Source organism: Oryzias melastigma, linkage group LG24, assembly GCF_002922805.2.
Source record: "Oryzias melastigma strain HK-1 linkage group LG24, ASM292280v2, whole genome shotgun sequence".
Taxonomy (NCBI): Eukaryota; Metazoa; Chordata; class Actinopteri; order Beloniformes; family Adrianichthyidae; genus Oryzias; species Oryzias melastigma.
In genome coordinates this window covers 19,329,660-19,345,089 of record NC_050535.1, presented here as the reverse complement: position 1 = coordinate 19,345,089, position 15,430 = coordinate 19,329,660, and the positions used below count along the sequence as shown (strand labels likewise).

The following is a 15,430-nucleotide window of genomic DNA, read 5'->3' as shown; positions in this document are numbered from 1 at the left end:
AAGCCGCCAGGAAACAACACCAGAAGAAGAAGAACGTCATTTCCGGTACCTTTATCCCCTCTAGTGTATGTGCAGCTCTTATGAGCAGCTAAAAATGTAAATAAACTTTTTTGTCAAAGTTTTTTGTAACCTCTACGACTTCGCAAATATGTTTTCTTCCCTATGGAGCTTTGTTAAACGCCATAAGAAGAAATTTATTTTCACGGGAGTGATGGTTTCAGGTGAGCTCTGTTAGCATCTTTGCTAACTAACTGTTGTGAAGCCACTAAGCGACACTTCTGTGGTGTTTACGTTGAGCAGAAACATGAATATTTAAAAACACGAAGATGAACCGACGAGTTCCGTCTGTAGTATCGTAAATTACCACGTGCAAAATTCAGTTTAAAATTACTTAAAAGGTAATTTTGTGAAGTTCATACTAGTGACTGAGATTTTTAGTAGAGGGTTAACAACATCTCACAGATCTGAGGAAGACTGGGGTTTGCTTGATATTTGGGGGTTTCTGTCTTTCATTCTAATAGAGTCCAGTGTTTACTCAGACCACGCCCCTGTGCCTTTTCAGGAGTTTACCTGCTGGGTAAATACGCCCAGAAGAAGCTGAAGGAGGTCCAGGAGAAGGAGGCTGCAGAGTACATCGCTCAGGCCAGAAGGCAGTTCCACTTTGACAGCAACCAGAGAACCTGCAACATGACGGGTGATGCACCTGTCCGAGTCCTGAGATTGGGTCAGTGTTTGATGGGTCTCATGCAGGTTTTTGTGTTGCAGTGTTGTCCATGCTCCCCCCACTCCGAGAGGCCATTATGACCCATCTGAACTCAGAGAGTCTGACTACACTGCTGAAAACCAAGTGAGGAGAAGCATAAGCAAAGACCGGGGATGTCCGATCTCTGTAGGTTCACCCTCTGTGTTTCTCTCACAGACCAGCCAACAAGTTGGAGATCTGGGAGGATCTGAAGATTATTAGTGAGTGTTTGAAGGTTCCAGAGGACTAACCAGAGTCCCGTTAGATCCTAAAATGATGAACTTGAGATTTGATGTATAATTAACAATACACTTGTGGATCAAAATATTGCTAATTAAAGGTAAAAATTTGAGATCTACTTAATGAAAACATTTTTTTGCTAATGCTGCTGCCCTTCTCACTCCCAAACTGCTCCTTTCAGGTTTTACACGGACCATAGTAGCTGTGTACAGCACCTGTATGCTTGTGGTTCTGCTCAGAGTCCAGCTCAACATCATTGGGGGGTACCTGTACCTGGATAACTCTGCAGGCAGGAGCCCAACGGTAAGGAGAACCTCTATGACTTTTGCACTGACCTTCTGTATCAGCAAATATACTAAATTGAATTACTTGGAATTAGATCAGGTCCAAAAAAACCTTGTCGGGACATCTCTAATGATAAATGTAAACCTTATCATACAGAGAGAAGTATAAGATTTCAAAATTTTAAAAGAAAATGTGCTGTGAAAATTAAGAAGAGGACACTGAAAAACAGAAAAGGGCCACATGTGGATCAGGAGCCTCAGTTTCCAGACCCCGAGTTAGGGCTACACTGACCATCACCCGTGTCTCCCCAGACGCCTCTGGCTCCTCCAGACGTCCAGCAGCAGTACCTGTCCAGCATCCAACACCTGCTGGGAGACGGTGAGAGGCTCCGTCAGCCACATACGCAGGTCTGCAGCCCCCTCATCGTTGACAGCTTCTCCTGTTTCTGCAGGTCTGATGGAACTGATCAGTGTGGTGAAGAGGGCAGTGCACAGCTCCTTATCGGGGTGAGCGTCACAGCTGAGAGCTTTCCGTGTGGTGCCTGGATCTGACACGGCTGCTGTTGTTTCAGCGTGTCCCTGAAGCAGAGCCTGTCCCTGCTGGACATGGAGCAGCAGCTCAGCTGGATCAGAGCCGAGGTGGAGGGGCCTTCTGGGCGCCCGCTGTCCTGGTACCTGCTGTCTGATGATGAGAGCGCGCTCGCTGATCAGGTGTGTGAGGCGGACGGCCCCCTTTAGCTGTGAACGTTTCGTCAGTCTCCTCTCTGCCCTGCAGGCGTGCGGACTCACGGAGTACGACGTCATGACCATCAGACTGCTGAACGAGACGCGGGACATGCTGGACAGGTGAGCCTCACCTCTGCAGCAGTGTTAGTGCAGCTGTCACCCAAACAATGTGTGTGTGTGTGTGTGTGTGCAGTCCAGACTTCTCTGCCGTGCTCGCCGCCTGCCTGAACCGGGCTTTCTCTCGTCTTCTTGACAACCTGGCAGAGTTTTTCCGCCCGCCTCAGGGTGGCTCCACCCCCTCCTCTGCACCTGACAGGTAATCTCTGATGTTTTGCCCCCAACAGCTTTGAATGTTATCAAGAACGACACAGGCTTATAAATCGAGTGTTGAAACATCTATTCATTCATTAAGCTACGATAATGAATGAATAGAACTAAATGTTTTCAAATGTTATCGATTTCCTGGCATGAAAATGGTCTGGTGTTGTGTCAAGGTACGTTTCCCCTGTCAGAATCTGTTTCCCCAGTCTCAGGCATCATTCTGGCAGGGGGAACATATCTTGGAACAACACCGGCCACCAGCAGCATGTTAGCGTGGGGGATACTCACTTAGCTGGGCAGTGTATTCCCGGGACAGGCGAGTCGGGTGCGCCCTGCTCCAGGTCCTGGACCTGTCCAGATGTACCTTTGTCTTCGCCCCTCACTACTACCTGGGCCAGGCTCTAGCAGCACCTTGACCCTGAAAGGGTTAGCGGGTTAAGAAAATGGATGGAAATGACAAGCTAAGCTAATTCGTAAATAAAGTAGGCTAACTGGCAGCCGACCGGAGCCTTGGTCAAAAAGAAATAAAAATTTGAAACAGAAAGAGAGTCAAGTATTCTGATCCTACAGATAGTTAAATTTTTTTATTTGTTTGTTTTTTTACCACTGCAACAGTTAGCTACATGCTAGCTGTTTTGGCTAATTTAAGCTTCTTTCAGTTTTAAGGCTATTATGAAGTTTAGCTATTTTATCCAGCTACATGCTAGCTGTTTTGGCTAACCTAGTTTTTTTTTTTTTTAAGATTTAAGGCTAATTTGGCATTTAGCTAATATTTTAGCTAGCTATCAGCTTCAGTTATTTCAGCTAGCATCTTCAGCAGCCAAATTCACCTTACAGCATTCACACTAGCATTATTTCAGGTAATGTTATACATCTACTTCATAATTATGTTTAAAAAGTTACAGTTTTAAAGTTTTTAAAACTTAGTTTTAGAGTGTTCAATAAATGTTTATCCTGTTCAACCTAAGGTGTGTTTTAGATTTTGACTCCTTGTGTGATTGAGTTTGACATCCCTGGTTTACATGACCGGCTATTGTAGTCTGACAATCACAAAATGCGGTTGCTGTGTTTTGATCTGTTTTATTACATTTTCAACAAAATTTCTATTTTGTTTAAGAATCAAACTAACACGCACACGCAGTTTGATCTACCGATGTTCTGGGACTCAATGTATAAGCCTGTGACGTATTTTTAACAGTTTGTTAAACTGACAAAGAAAAGTTGAAAGTCGTATTCTAAATAGACATGTTCTGCGTAAAACTAAATGTTGTGTTCAAGTTTTTCTCTGCAAAGTTCTGCACAAAATATTAACTAATGCACAACTTTGTATTTATGAATACGACTTCTTTATGAATATGTTTCTTTTTGAAAGTTATCTTACCCTATAGGAGTCCTCCATGGAACTTCTCGTCTTTGGGACACTTGTTTTAAATCAGGAATGAGAAGATTGTTGCTGTGATGATGTCTGCAGAGCCGTTCTCACCTGTGACTGTCTCTGTGCTCAGCCTGTCTGTGGTCAGTCTCCCTCTGGCTAAGATCGTCCCCATAGTCAACGGTCAGATCAACAACATCTGCAGCGACGCCCCCAGCCCCTTCGTGCAGGTACAGCTTTTAAAAGCAGCAGCTTCTGTCACTTTCATTTTATTCATTAAACATCTGAACAGAGTGATGTCTTTCTTCTTACCTTCTGTGGAACTTTAGGACCTGTTGATGAGCGACCACATGAAGAAGTTTGCTGCCAACGTTTACGAGACCTTCAGCACGCCACAGGAGCTGCAGAAATGACCTGAACTGGCTGCACATGCTGACCCCGTCTCCTTCAACAGTCGCCTTGAATGAGAGATCGTTTGAAGCAAAGCCTACAGCCCCCAGCTGAGTGTGGCCGTCAGACCCGCTCTCCTGTGGACTTATGCTTCAGCGCGTTCCGACTGGAGCCGACCTGAACACTAATTCTGGTGAAAGTTTCCCTCAGAGTTGTGGAGGCTGCAGAGCTGTGGGAGGCTGTGCCGCAGCGTCCTATAAGAAATTCTGAGCGATGGTTGGGGGTGAAGGTTATCTGTCCCATCTGTTTGTAATTTTTAATAAAAGTTTTGTCTGTATGATGTGTTTTTGCCTTCCAGAAGAGAATTCTGGTCCAGGTTCCAGTCCTTCTGTAGCTTGTTTTCAGGTTCAGGAATTGCTTCAGTTCTTTGTTCAGGTTGGGTCTGTTTTCCTGAAATGGGTCTAAGTTCAAATCAACCCTACAGAGACTCCCCGTTGGTGCACTTGTGTCCTCTGTACTCCACCATCCTGTGGCACGCAGTTCCCTCTCTGACCACAAGGTGCTGCTCTGCTCCTCTTATTTTTCTGGCTTCAGTTTTCATTAAAAGTCCTAAATGATTCCTTAAGAAATCAGAAGAGAAGACTAACCAGACTCAAAAACATGGTGTAAGACAGGGGTCTGCAGCCTTCAACACTTGAAGAGCCATTCGAGTCAGTTTCTCACGACTACCGTTCTTTAGGAGTCTTAAATCCTGCTTTAGAAAAATAAAACTAATTTGCACTAATATTTGTTGCTATTATGATAACTATATATGAAACATTGTTTTTTTTTGGTATAAATACAACATAAAAATGTGAAAAAAATATGAAACTGTTTGGAGGTTCACATGAAGTCCTTTCAAAATAAAAGACATCCTTTACCACATTTCAATGTAGTATTGTGATGTCAGCAGTGATTTAAAGAAAAAAACTGTTTATTTTACTTTTTGTGGTGCATCTCAGTCTGAAATTTGCAAATCCAATTACAATTAAATCAAAGCTGGTTAAGTGACCCTTACTTTACTTTTCTAACAATATGTTGCTCTTAAAATTCTTGAATTTTATTCCACAAACTGAGTGTAGCTCTGAAGAAACAGAAGAACATTTGAAAACAGGTTTGAGCCACAGCAGGTCTTTTGGTGCCTCAGCAACACTCTGGTATTGTGAGGCGTCGGCTGATGTCTGAGACTTTTTCCAGCCACGTTTCTGGTTTATCGCGATGCCTGTACCTGCTCTTGTTGTGGTGGGAATAGACACCTGGACCTGAGCTGACATACATTAATACCACATCAGAACCCAGCAGCTTCCAAACCGCAACTCCAGTGGTGACTAACTATTGTGACTCATTCCCACACTGAGATCATCCACTTCTCACTTTTCATCCTTTCATTCTGGCCTCTCTCTCTCTCTCTCTCTCTCTCTCTCTCTCTCTCTCTCTCTCTCTCTCTCTCTTCATGATGAGATAACAGATGAGCAGCATTATGTCATCTCACCTGAGCAGTCGAAATGATGGATGGATAGAACATCACTCCTGTCTTGTCTACATGACATAAATGATTGGAGTTTTAAAGACTAAAAATCAGAAGTGATGGTGTTTGGTCTAAACAGCCCAGTGACCCTCTAAGGTGGATTTGGGTCCACGTGTTCAACAGTCTTAAAGCGGACAGTGATATATATATATATATTTTTGCTACAGACATGATACTATGGAAGAGGGTTAGGGCCCCTGAAAAAAAAGCTCATGATAAATTCTGACTTTAAAGTCAGATTTCTGACTTTTTTTCTCAGAATTCTGAGATCAAAGTCAGAATTTTGCATGGGCTTTTTTTGTTCAGTGGCCCTTATCCTCTTCCGTATAAACATGAAGAGAAAATAGGAAAAAAAAAAAAAAATGAAATGGCTTCTAAGTTTTGACAGAGCTTTGCATGATTTCCTTTCAAAATAAAAGGCATCCTCCACCATAGGATCATGTCAATGCAGCAAATGCGAAAGTGTAAAGTCATCAATGATAAGAAAAAAAATTTTGATTTAATGTTTCTGGTGCATTTCAGCCGCAAATTCATAAATGTAACCAACAAAAACTAAATCAGAGCTAATTAATTGACCTCTACCATATGTTAAAAACCATCAGACACACTTTAAATCCTTGAATTTGATCAAAAATAGAAAATCTGCTTTAAAATTCAATGGATTGTAACTTAACATAGCTTTAATTCTGGTTTGATTTTCTGGTTGTGTTTACTTAAAATAAATTGATTTTTCTGTGATTAATGAAGCTCAAATTCAGTCCAAATGTGTCAGAATGATGTTGATAAACTACAAAGGATTGATGGAGAATTACGGCTACTGTTGTTAGGATCCTCGTTGAATGATTCATACTGTCCTTCAACTGTATTTTAATGAGTTTATTCAAGTTTAAGTTAATTTTTTTTTATTTTAGTTGACCAGTTACATACTTTTTCCTTTACAGTTACTTTTTAACATTTTATATATATATATATTAATAAAAAGCCGCAGGTTGCAGACCTCTGTGATAGTCAAACTAAATATTTTGACACATTTTTGTCCTGTACAACAGAAAATCAATGAACGTCATTAAGCACAACTAGTATTAAGGCACACTGGATAAGTAGGCGATTATAAGTGTGTTCAATTAGTATGGCTGGGGTCACTTAATCTTTTTTTTATAATTGTGTTTTCTTTGTCTCATAACTTATTTATTACGTAGTTTTCAACAGTTTTTATTATGTTTTGCTTTTAATATATGTTATAAATAAAGGTAATGATGAAGATGCTACAGGGAGGAACTCAAGATGCAGTTTGGAATCTTTTTGTGTGAACTATGAGTCAGTGATGCATTTTTTATATCATAAATCAAATCTTTCTTGAAAAAAATATAAATGTATATATATATATATATATATATTTATGTATATATGTATGTTACTTAAAAGTAGGACAAATCTGCTTAAGAATTGTATTGGAAGAACCAGCAACAGGTTTACGTCCCAAAGCAGGTAGCATTCTGGTTCAATGAACACATTCTAAAATCTCTGTAATGATTCCACTGAGGACAGGAAGAAGTTCAAAGAGTATTTTCTGCCTGAGAAAAAGATTTTTAGTGTTTTCCATGCTTGGTTTATTCGGTGCAAAACGTTCATCTCAATATAAGTTGGAGAAACGTTCTTGTTCTTCTCACACAATAATAATCAGCTATAATTATAACATTAGTTTATTAATGTTATTATTCTTTAGAGTTACAGAAAAACATTTCTGAGTAAATCTATTTCTCTGATGTCTGACCCTGTTTATGAAGGGAGGAGTGACTTTCAGACCAAAGTCTTTCTGAATGTCGCAACTTCTTTCTGCTCTAAAGAGATTATCACTTGATGAGGTTTCCCCCCAGACATTTCTCTGGCATGGGACAAAATTCCTGTATGTGTTTCTGATCTGGCCTCAAACTCTCGTTTTCAGTTCTACATTTGTACAGAAGTGAGTCAGGTTTGAAACGCGGTCCATAAGACAAAGAGTGAGAGCCGAGATTTTATCCCAGAGCAGCAACATGACACGGAGGAACAGAGCTGACTCATAGTTACCCGATCACAGGTTGTGTGATGAAAAATGATCTGAGAATGTGTAACAGGGTCACATGTTCTTATTCTGCTGTGTAATGCCGAGAGAGGAAGAAGGAAAGTGAGACAAAAACAAGCTGCTGGGAAAGAGTTCAGCCAGAGAACACAAGAAGCAGGAAGCAACCAAAGACTGACAAATAACATCGAAATTTTGACCTCTTATCAGTTTAAAGTCATTAATAAAGAATTAATTTGCAATCCAAAAAGAAACATCAAATCCTTAAAAAGTGTTTTCATATTATTGACATTCACTTGTTGGATGACAATGATCAAAACTGTATTTAGTTATAGTTACAAACCACAAAGATGTGAAGATCAGAGCTGTTGTGATGTAAAGAAGGCTCATTCATTCAGAGTCTGTCTGTGACAGTTTGACCGTGACTTAAATGGAGAAATACTCAGAAATGCAAAAAAGAAATGATTTCTTATTACATTTGTTCTTTTTCATAAGATGTTAAAAACTCAAAAAACTGGAAATTTCATTGAAGGGGTACTTTATATATACGATTTCACAAAGAAGCTCCAGAGTTTAGGCCATTTTTTGTTATGCTTTCCATTCCTACAATACTGGGAAAACAATGCTTTTCCGTGTTAAAACCTCCTGTATTTATACACAGAAACCATTTATACCTGAGAGACATTTTCAACAGTAACCCTCACCTCTTCCTCACTCATGTCTGCTCAATGACGCAACATCTTTTTGCATCACGTCTGTGGTCAGACAAATCAAGGTTGTAGTGTTTCTATGTCACTGTTTCTAAAGTGGGGGTTTGAGAGCTGCATCTGCCAGGGCCACAGAGCCTCAGTCGTATATGGTCTTTATATAGCAGCACTGAGTGGACAAGGATGTGACGCCACCTCCAGCTGATAAAGATGAGGCGGATCTGGGACAACGCCTCCATCGAGACTGTGAAAACAAAGGTGCCTCAAAGAAAAGATGTCAACAAGTGGGTGTTAAAAACTTCCTTCATAAGAAATCCTAAAATGAGATTCTAAATTCCAATACAAGCCGTCTTACAAATAGCTTCTTCAACAGGAGCTACGTAAACTGGGATAAGATTTTTTTTTTAAATATGTGATTTGTCTATGTATTTGTTTACATATAAAAACTGATCAGGACCTTGTTCTACCCAATCAAATGTCTAAAAACAGACATTAAGGATGTTCACAAATGGCTGAATAACAAATGGTTGAATAACATCCATTTAGCCTTCTTGGAGTTGAGATGCAGATGAAGTTTATGGAAAGACTTCTCAACAGAGGTGAGACTGAGTTTTAGGGTGGACGATGCAGAGTAAAGTGAAGGACCAGATGAGTAAAGGATGATATCATCAGCATAGAGATGTATCTGAGAAAACCAACAGCCTTGGTCACCTCAATTTTGTAAATGAAGAACAAGGTCGGGCCCAAGATAGAACGTTGAGGTACGCCCTACGAGATGATGAGGGGGGCTGACATGAAATTTTCCTTGTTGTGCAAGGTTATTGGGGTAGCTGGCAAACTTTTGATGCAGCTTCAAGAACAAACCATTGCTGGAGACCCTCTGCAAGAGGACTGTGTGGTTTACTGAATCAAACGCCTTGACTAAATCTATAAGACCTGTTTATTGTCCATAGAATGAGGTTGTTAAATACTTTCAATCAATCAATTATACTTAATTAATCACTAGGGTAACTGGTGGACAACACAAACAAGACATATTACCCAATGGTGGGCAGCAGTCATTCAAAGAGACATGAGGAGGGTACAGGAATTATGTCAAAAATCAAACATTTTCAATCTGTGTTAAAGTAGGAAGGCATAGATTGAAATACTAGGAAAAATACATCAATATAAAAGGACATTGATGTCCACACAAACGGACTCCCACATGTCCAGCCTGGCGTCGGCTGTGTATCAACGCACGGCGCTCTACGGGACAGTCTGGGGGGGCAAGAATAGAGAGTCACCAAGGTGTTGAATCCAGGGAAAGGGTCATGTGGAGGGGAGGAATGCAGGTTTCAAAGACAACGGACTCTACTTATCGGACCTTCAGCGGATTGTTTTTGTTCAGTCCAGGGGAGTGTGCCCTTGGCTCAGGGGTTTCTGAGTAAAGATGATTGTTTAGGTGCAGACAGACGGTTTCTGCCTGCCTGATGAATGTCCAGGTGCTGCTTCATGGCGGAATATTCACTGATCAGGTCAATTCAGAGTTGTTGAGATGCAAACCCTGTCATTGCTGTGACAGGATGTTGTTAAAGTCGATGAAGTGGGTTAGCTGTTTGAGAACCAACCTTTCTAAAGACTTTAACCAGGCATGGTAGAATGGATTTAGGCCCGTAGCAGGGCAGAGTGGCTGATTTCCAGTCAAAATTACAATAAAACAGACGAAAAGACAAATTAAATAAATGTCTGATGGGGTCAGCAATACTGTAGGCAGCTAGTTTCAAAAACATGGATTCAAAATCAACCAAGCTAGCAGATTTGTTAGCATCCAACTGGATAAGCATAATCCAGGGATGGTGTCCCACCCCCTTTTCTTATTATTTTCCTCTCTTTGCCCCTCCTTCCCATGATCATTTCACCCCCCCACAACCCCACCCTTGTTGCCTCAGCACTCAGGCAGGTTCCATAGCAGCAGCCAAACATAAACAGAGGAGTTGGCAAGTCCGAGTGAGATCAGAGAGTTGGTCAAGGACTCGCACAGAGTTAATAATGGACGAGCAGCTCAGCTGGAACAATTCTCTGGAAAGGAACTCCCCCAACACTGTCCTGATAACACACAGCTGGAGAGATGAATCTTATGTGAAGCATCCGCCAACTTCCATGTGAAACACTGTTTATTATTATTTATTATAATTTTTAAGCACCTCCCATTTCCCCGTTTAAGCATTTTTGTCTTCACTTCCGTCTATTGGCCCTCTCAAGAACATGTGTATGTAGTAGTGATGGCAGTCCATTAATGGAGTCAGTAGCTGGTGTCAAACACAACTTAATTATGTATTTTTGTTTTTAAAATGTTTAGTAATAAATAGATGATAAATAATTTGAGATAAACAAGTGATATTTTGATCAATAAATAATAACACATTTTGATGGTAATCAGGTAAAAACGTTTTTTTTTTTTTTGTTCTGCGTGTAATTTCAACTGCATCCACTGAACTTTTTGGAGAGTTTCTACTTGAATGTCTTTGCAGGATGTCAGAATATCCTCCCAGAGCTGCTGTTTGGATATGAACTGCCTCCACCCTCAGAATCAACAGATTCATGGTGATTGTGTGAATGGTTGAAAAACCTGTAATTTAGGTGTATGCAACATTATAAATGTTAAAGGGTTAATATTTTGAAAATTAAAAACAGCAGCTGTTACTAATGGATAAACTATGTTTCAGTTGGTAATTAAAAAAAAATATTCAAGTTTTCAGTATATTTTTTCTTTTTCAAATAAAAAAAAAACTTTTTTAAAAATGTTAATGTTTTTTTCAAATTTTCAAGATTTATTTCAAGTTTTCAGGCTTTTTTCCCCTAAATTTTCAAAACATTTTTTTTAATTTTCATTTTTTTTCAAACATACCATTTTTCAAAAAAAAAAAAAAATCAGTTACAATGTCTATTTTTCAATCAGTTTTTTTTGTTTAAGCTGATCCTGATTTGACCCCATACTGATGACCCAACATTCTAACAGCATTTAAACCCATCGCTTATGGATGAATCTTGGAGATATGAAAACACTTTCACATCAGATTTGTGTGTAAATGAGGTTTTATGTGTGCATAACAAGCGATTCGTGCGTAATTTTTAGAGATTTGTGCGTAGTTAGTTTCAAGCATTTGTCATTTTAATTTGTGGGTCTGTAAATTGCATTTTGTATTATTTTATATTTTGTAATTTTTATACTTATACACAAAATATATTGTATGAGTTACAAATCAAGAATTACTCAAATCCATGTTACGCACAAATCAAGAATTACGCACAAACAAATCGGGGTGATACTTATTTCTCTCCATAATACTACGATCTTTATCCGGAATCCGCCTCGATCCTGAGGCAGAGGATCACGTGCGCCCTTCCCTCGCAGGGCTGGGATTATCATCAGATCAGGAAATTACCGGAAAGCTCGAATCATTCAGATCGAAAGTGCAAATGACCCTACTGGGCTGCAGTAAAATGTAAAGCTGTAAAGACCTCACGCCACACGGACGTGTCGGTAATCGTGGCGCGCAGCAGCGAGAAATAACAGGAGGAGGAAAGTGGGGGCGGGAATGTTGCCGGACATCCTATGGAGATGGAGGAGGACAAGCTTTTTTTTTTCCTTTTAATGGAGGAGGAGGAGAAGGACGAGCTACAGCTTCCCGGAAAGGGTGATGCAACACAGGAAATATAATCCAAAATGAATATTAATAAATCTGAAAAGAGCTTTCTGTTCACTAACCAACAAAATCTTCACCGCAGGTGAAGATGTTCCCTTCTTCTTTAAAATATTACTCTAGTAGAAATACATTCTGATTGTTCAATAATAAAATGTTTTTGAATAATTCTTTTATTTCCCTCTTTACACTTTTTTTAAAATGATCTTTAAAACTATGACCAAATAAAATTTATTTTTTTTGCCTCATTTTTAGTTTTTTTTTTTTTCTACGTTGATATAAAAAGTCCCGTCCTCCTGCTTCTCTTCCGATCATCTCTGCTTCCCTGCAGAAGCAGATTACGTCACCCTCGTCTTTCCGGGAAATTAAGCCTCTGATGCTCCTGTGGCTTTACCGGGCAGCAAGACCCAGGAATTATCAGGGCAGCCTCCTCTCCCCTCCTCCTCCTCCATTATCCCCTAACAGGGTCCAGATGACCCCAGCCTTACATTGGCGTGTTATTCCTTCCATGAAAAATGTGGCACAAGTGAAAATCACCAGCAAAAATAAAAAATAATTGAAAAAAAGTTTATAGCGGTATCTTGTAGGGTCAAGATGACCCCACGCTCAACATGCCTCGAATAGAACAAGGGATAATATTCTTCATCCTCTGGACTTTGAGTTCTCTAACCTAACACCTGCTGCTAACTTCTTCTGGAAGTTGAAATGATGTATTTCTCACTAAATCGGTGAGCAAACATGTAACCACCCCTCCTACCCCACTGAACGTTTGCCCTGGCTTCAAAGGCCTTTCAGAAGGCTAAACAGGGGAAATTCCAGTCAAAAAAGGTTTCATTTTCCCTTTTCTAATTCTCAGAATGAGATGATTCCTGCAGTTGCATCACAGTGAAACCAGAAGGAGGCAGCAGGCCCGCTGTGGCCTCCTGCACAATCATCACTCTTTAGATCAGGTTTGGGCAGAAGATTTGTTGGTTTGTTTTTAAAAACAGCAATTGTTCTGAAATCAAGTGAAACTTCTGTACTCTACTGTTCTCTTGGTTTGGTGATCTCATTTCCTTGATCCTGCTGACACATCGCGCCTTGAGGCAGCAGAGGCAGAGGACTTTGGGGTGGGGCTGTCCATCACCCGAGCTGAAGTCACTGAGTTTGTCGTTGACATTTTTTGTGTTAAAGCACCAGGAGAGGATGAGGTCTGCCCCAAATACCTCAAGTCTCTGGATGCTGTGGGAGTGTCATGGCTGACACGTCTCTACAGTATTGCGTGGCAGATGAGAACCGTACAACTGGACTGGTAGACAGGGGTGTTGGTTCCCCTTTTCAAGAAGAAGCGTGTTCCAACTACACTCCTTAGCCTCTCTGGAAAGTTTGTACCAGAGTATTGGACAGGAGAGCTCGTTTGATTATATTTAGTTCTCTGTGCTTCTGTTTGGTGCAGTGTGATTCAAGTGTTGTTCCTCTTTCCCACTCTATTCAGCGGGAGAGATTTAGCTCCTGTTCTTGGCCGTGGACCACGCCTCTGGCTCGTCTGGGCTGTGGACATGGAATTGAATCTGATAGTTGGACCTGCACCTAGCTTATTTCTAATCAGACAAATGGCAAGAAATAAGCCAATTAAAAATGATTATTCTTAATTTTTTTAAATTATTTAAAAAAATATATTTTTCTATGATGATAAAAAGAGCAAATTAATTAATTAACCATATGTGTCAGCTGCAGCTCCAGTCGGGTGTGTAAGGTCCAGGGGAAGCATGGGCTGCTGGTGCCTCACCTGCCAATTTCTCATGTATTTAAAGAAGAAATTTGTCATTTTACTACTTTTCTACCAAATAAACTCAAAAAAACTCACACAGAAAAATGTGATCATAGAATAGACATGTCTAAGAATTAATATTAAATTTTTTTTTTAAAAGTACATTCATTTTTTTCTATTTATGCATTTTTAAGCTATACAGAGCCTCACTTGCCTCCCGTGACAGCAAATCACTTTTAAAGAACCAAAAAAAATTCTGTTTGCTTTGCAACACTTTCGCAGTTGATGTGGAAACTGTTCCGGTGCAGATTCAGATGGAGCTCCAGTGTGATTGCCCTCTGAAGGTAAATTACAACACTGGAGTCTATTCATTCCATTCCTGCAGCAATTCTCCAGCTGCGTCTGCATGCTTGTGCATGTTGGGAACACATGTCTGTGGGTGAAGCTGTTTTTTTCAAGCATTAATACTTTTCACTGGAACTGAAGACAACTCATCAAAGAAAAAGAAAGAAAAAGCATCAGACCATAGACAGTGGAAACCATAGACACAGCAACCCCTTCCCTCTCGTGCTCCGAACAGGAAGTACCCACAGGTTGAAAGAAGCCAAAATCCCATAGACTTGAGAAATAGACAGTTATTTCTCAGTCATTTTATCTGTCAGAATAACCATTCTTGCTTTGATGCACTCTTCTTAACATCTTTAAAATCCTAATTTAATTATATTTTTCTTTATCTCAAGTTATTCAAGTTATAAACTGACCAATCAGATGCCTCACCTCCAATGTTTGATTGTCAGATTCTCCCGAGCTCACTCTCAGTGGAAGGGGTGTGGCCTTTAAATAAGCTCACTTATGATTGGCGACGACACTTCCTGTAAAAACGTGACTCAGACCGACTCGGACCAATCACTATCAAGCATTACAAAAGTCGTATCAGGAAGTGACTGAGAAGGCTCTGGTCAGGTTTCGTGAGGGCTGGAGGTATAGTGACGTCAACGCCTTGATATGTCCAGTATTAGATATACTGTCATTGGTTCAGACAGAGGAGGCCCTGTGCTCCATAGGAGATGAGCTGCGTGTTAAAATCTCTGCCCTCATCTCTCTAGGAAAAGGACAGCACTGCCTCACCGAGGCAGCAGGGGGACAGCATCCACATGTCAGAGTTGAGTGTTTGTGGGTTGGTACGGAAACCTCTTCCTGAAAATGGCCATGTGACATTTGAAGGTGCCTGAGTTCCTGCGAAACCAAAGCAAACCAAACTCTTTGACCTCCACTGAAAAGACAAACTGAAGTTCTACAGATGAGTCAAATTGGAGTCAGAGCAAGTGTTCTGTTTTGTTGTTGGATCTAACTGACCCGCAGGTTTAGGTTTTTTTTTTTAAGTTAAGTTTTTTTTTTAATTAAGTCTAATTGTCTAGGAGAGATGGCAGTGGAGTTTTTGACTGGGTTGTTCAACAGGATCTTAGGTGGTGAGAAGATGCCTGAGCAATGGAGGAGAAGTGTGATGGTGCCCATTTTTAAGAATAAGGGAGATGTGCAGAGTTGTGGTAACTACAGAGGAATAAAGCTGATGAGCCATACAATGA

At 40.4% G+C, this 15,430-nt stretch overlaps 1 protein-coding gene across 2 annotated transcripts; it reads left to right on the top strand.

The window, feature by feature from the left end:
* The first annotated feature begins 13 nt into the window (after positions 1-13).
* pex3 (peroxisomal biogenesis factor 3) lies at positions 14-4,412 on the top strand. Of its 2 annotated transcripts, none has more exons than XR_004947274.1 (12): positions 14-221; positions 563-694; positions 766-847; positions 920-963; positions 1,164-1,285; positions 1,579-1,645; positions 1,719-1,773; positions 1,839-1,977; positions 2,042-2,112; positions 2,186-2,308; positions 3,785-3,915; positions 4,015-4,412. XR_004947274.1 is itself a non-coding variant. In XM_024291197.2 (12 exons), the coding sequence occupies exons 1-12, from the start codon at positions 149-151 to the stop codon at positions 4,096-4,098; spliced, it is 1,089 nt and encodes a 362-aa protein (XP_024146965.1). In that variant the 5' UTR covers positions 15-148; the 3' UTR covers positions 4,099-4,412. The 2 variants fall into 2 exon arrangements, 1 of the variants encoding a protein (XP_024146965.1); XM_024291197.2 differs by having other exon boundaries at positions 15-221; positions 3,819-3,915.
* The last annotated feature ends 11,018 nt before the right edge of the window (positions 4,413-15,430 follow it).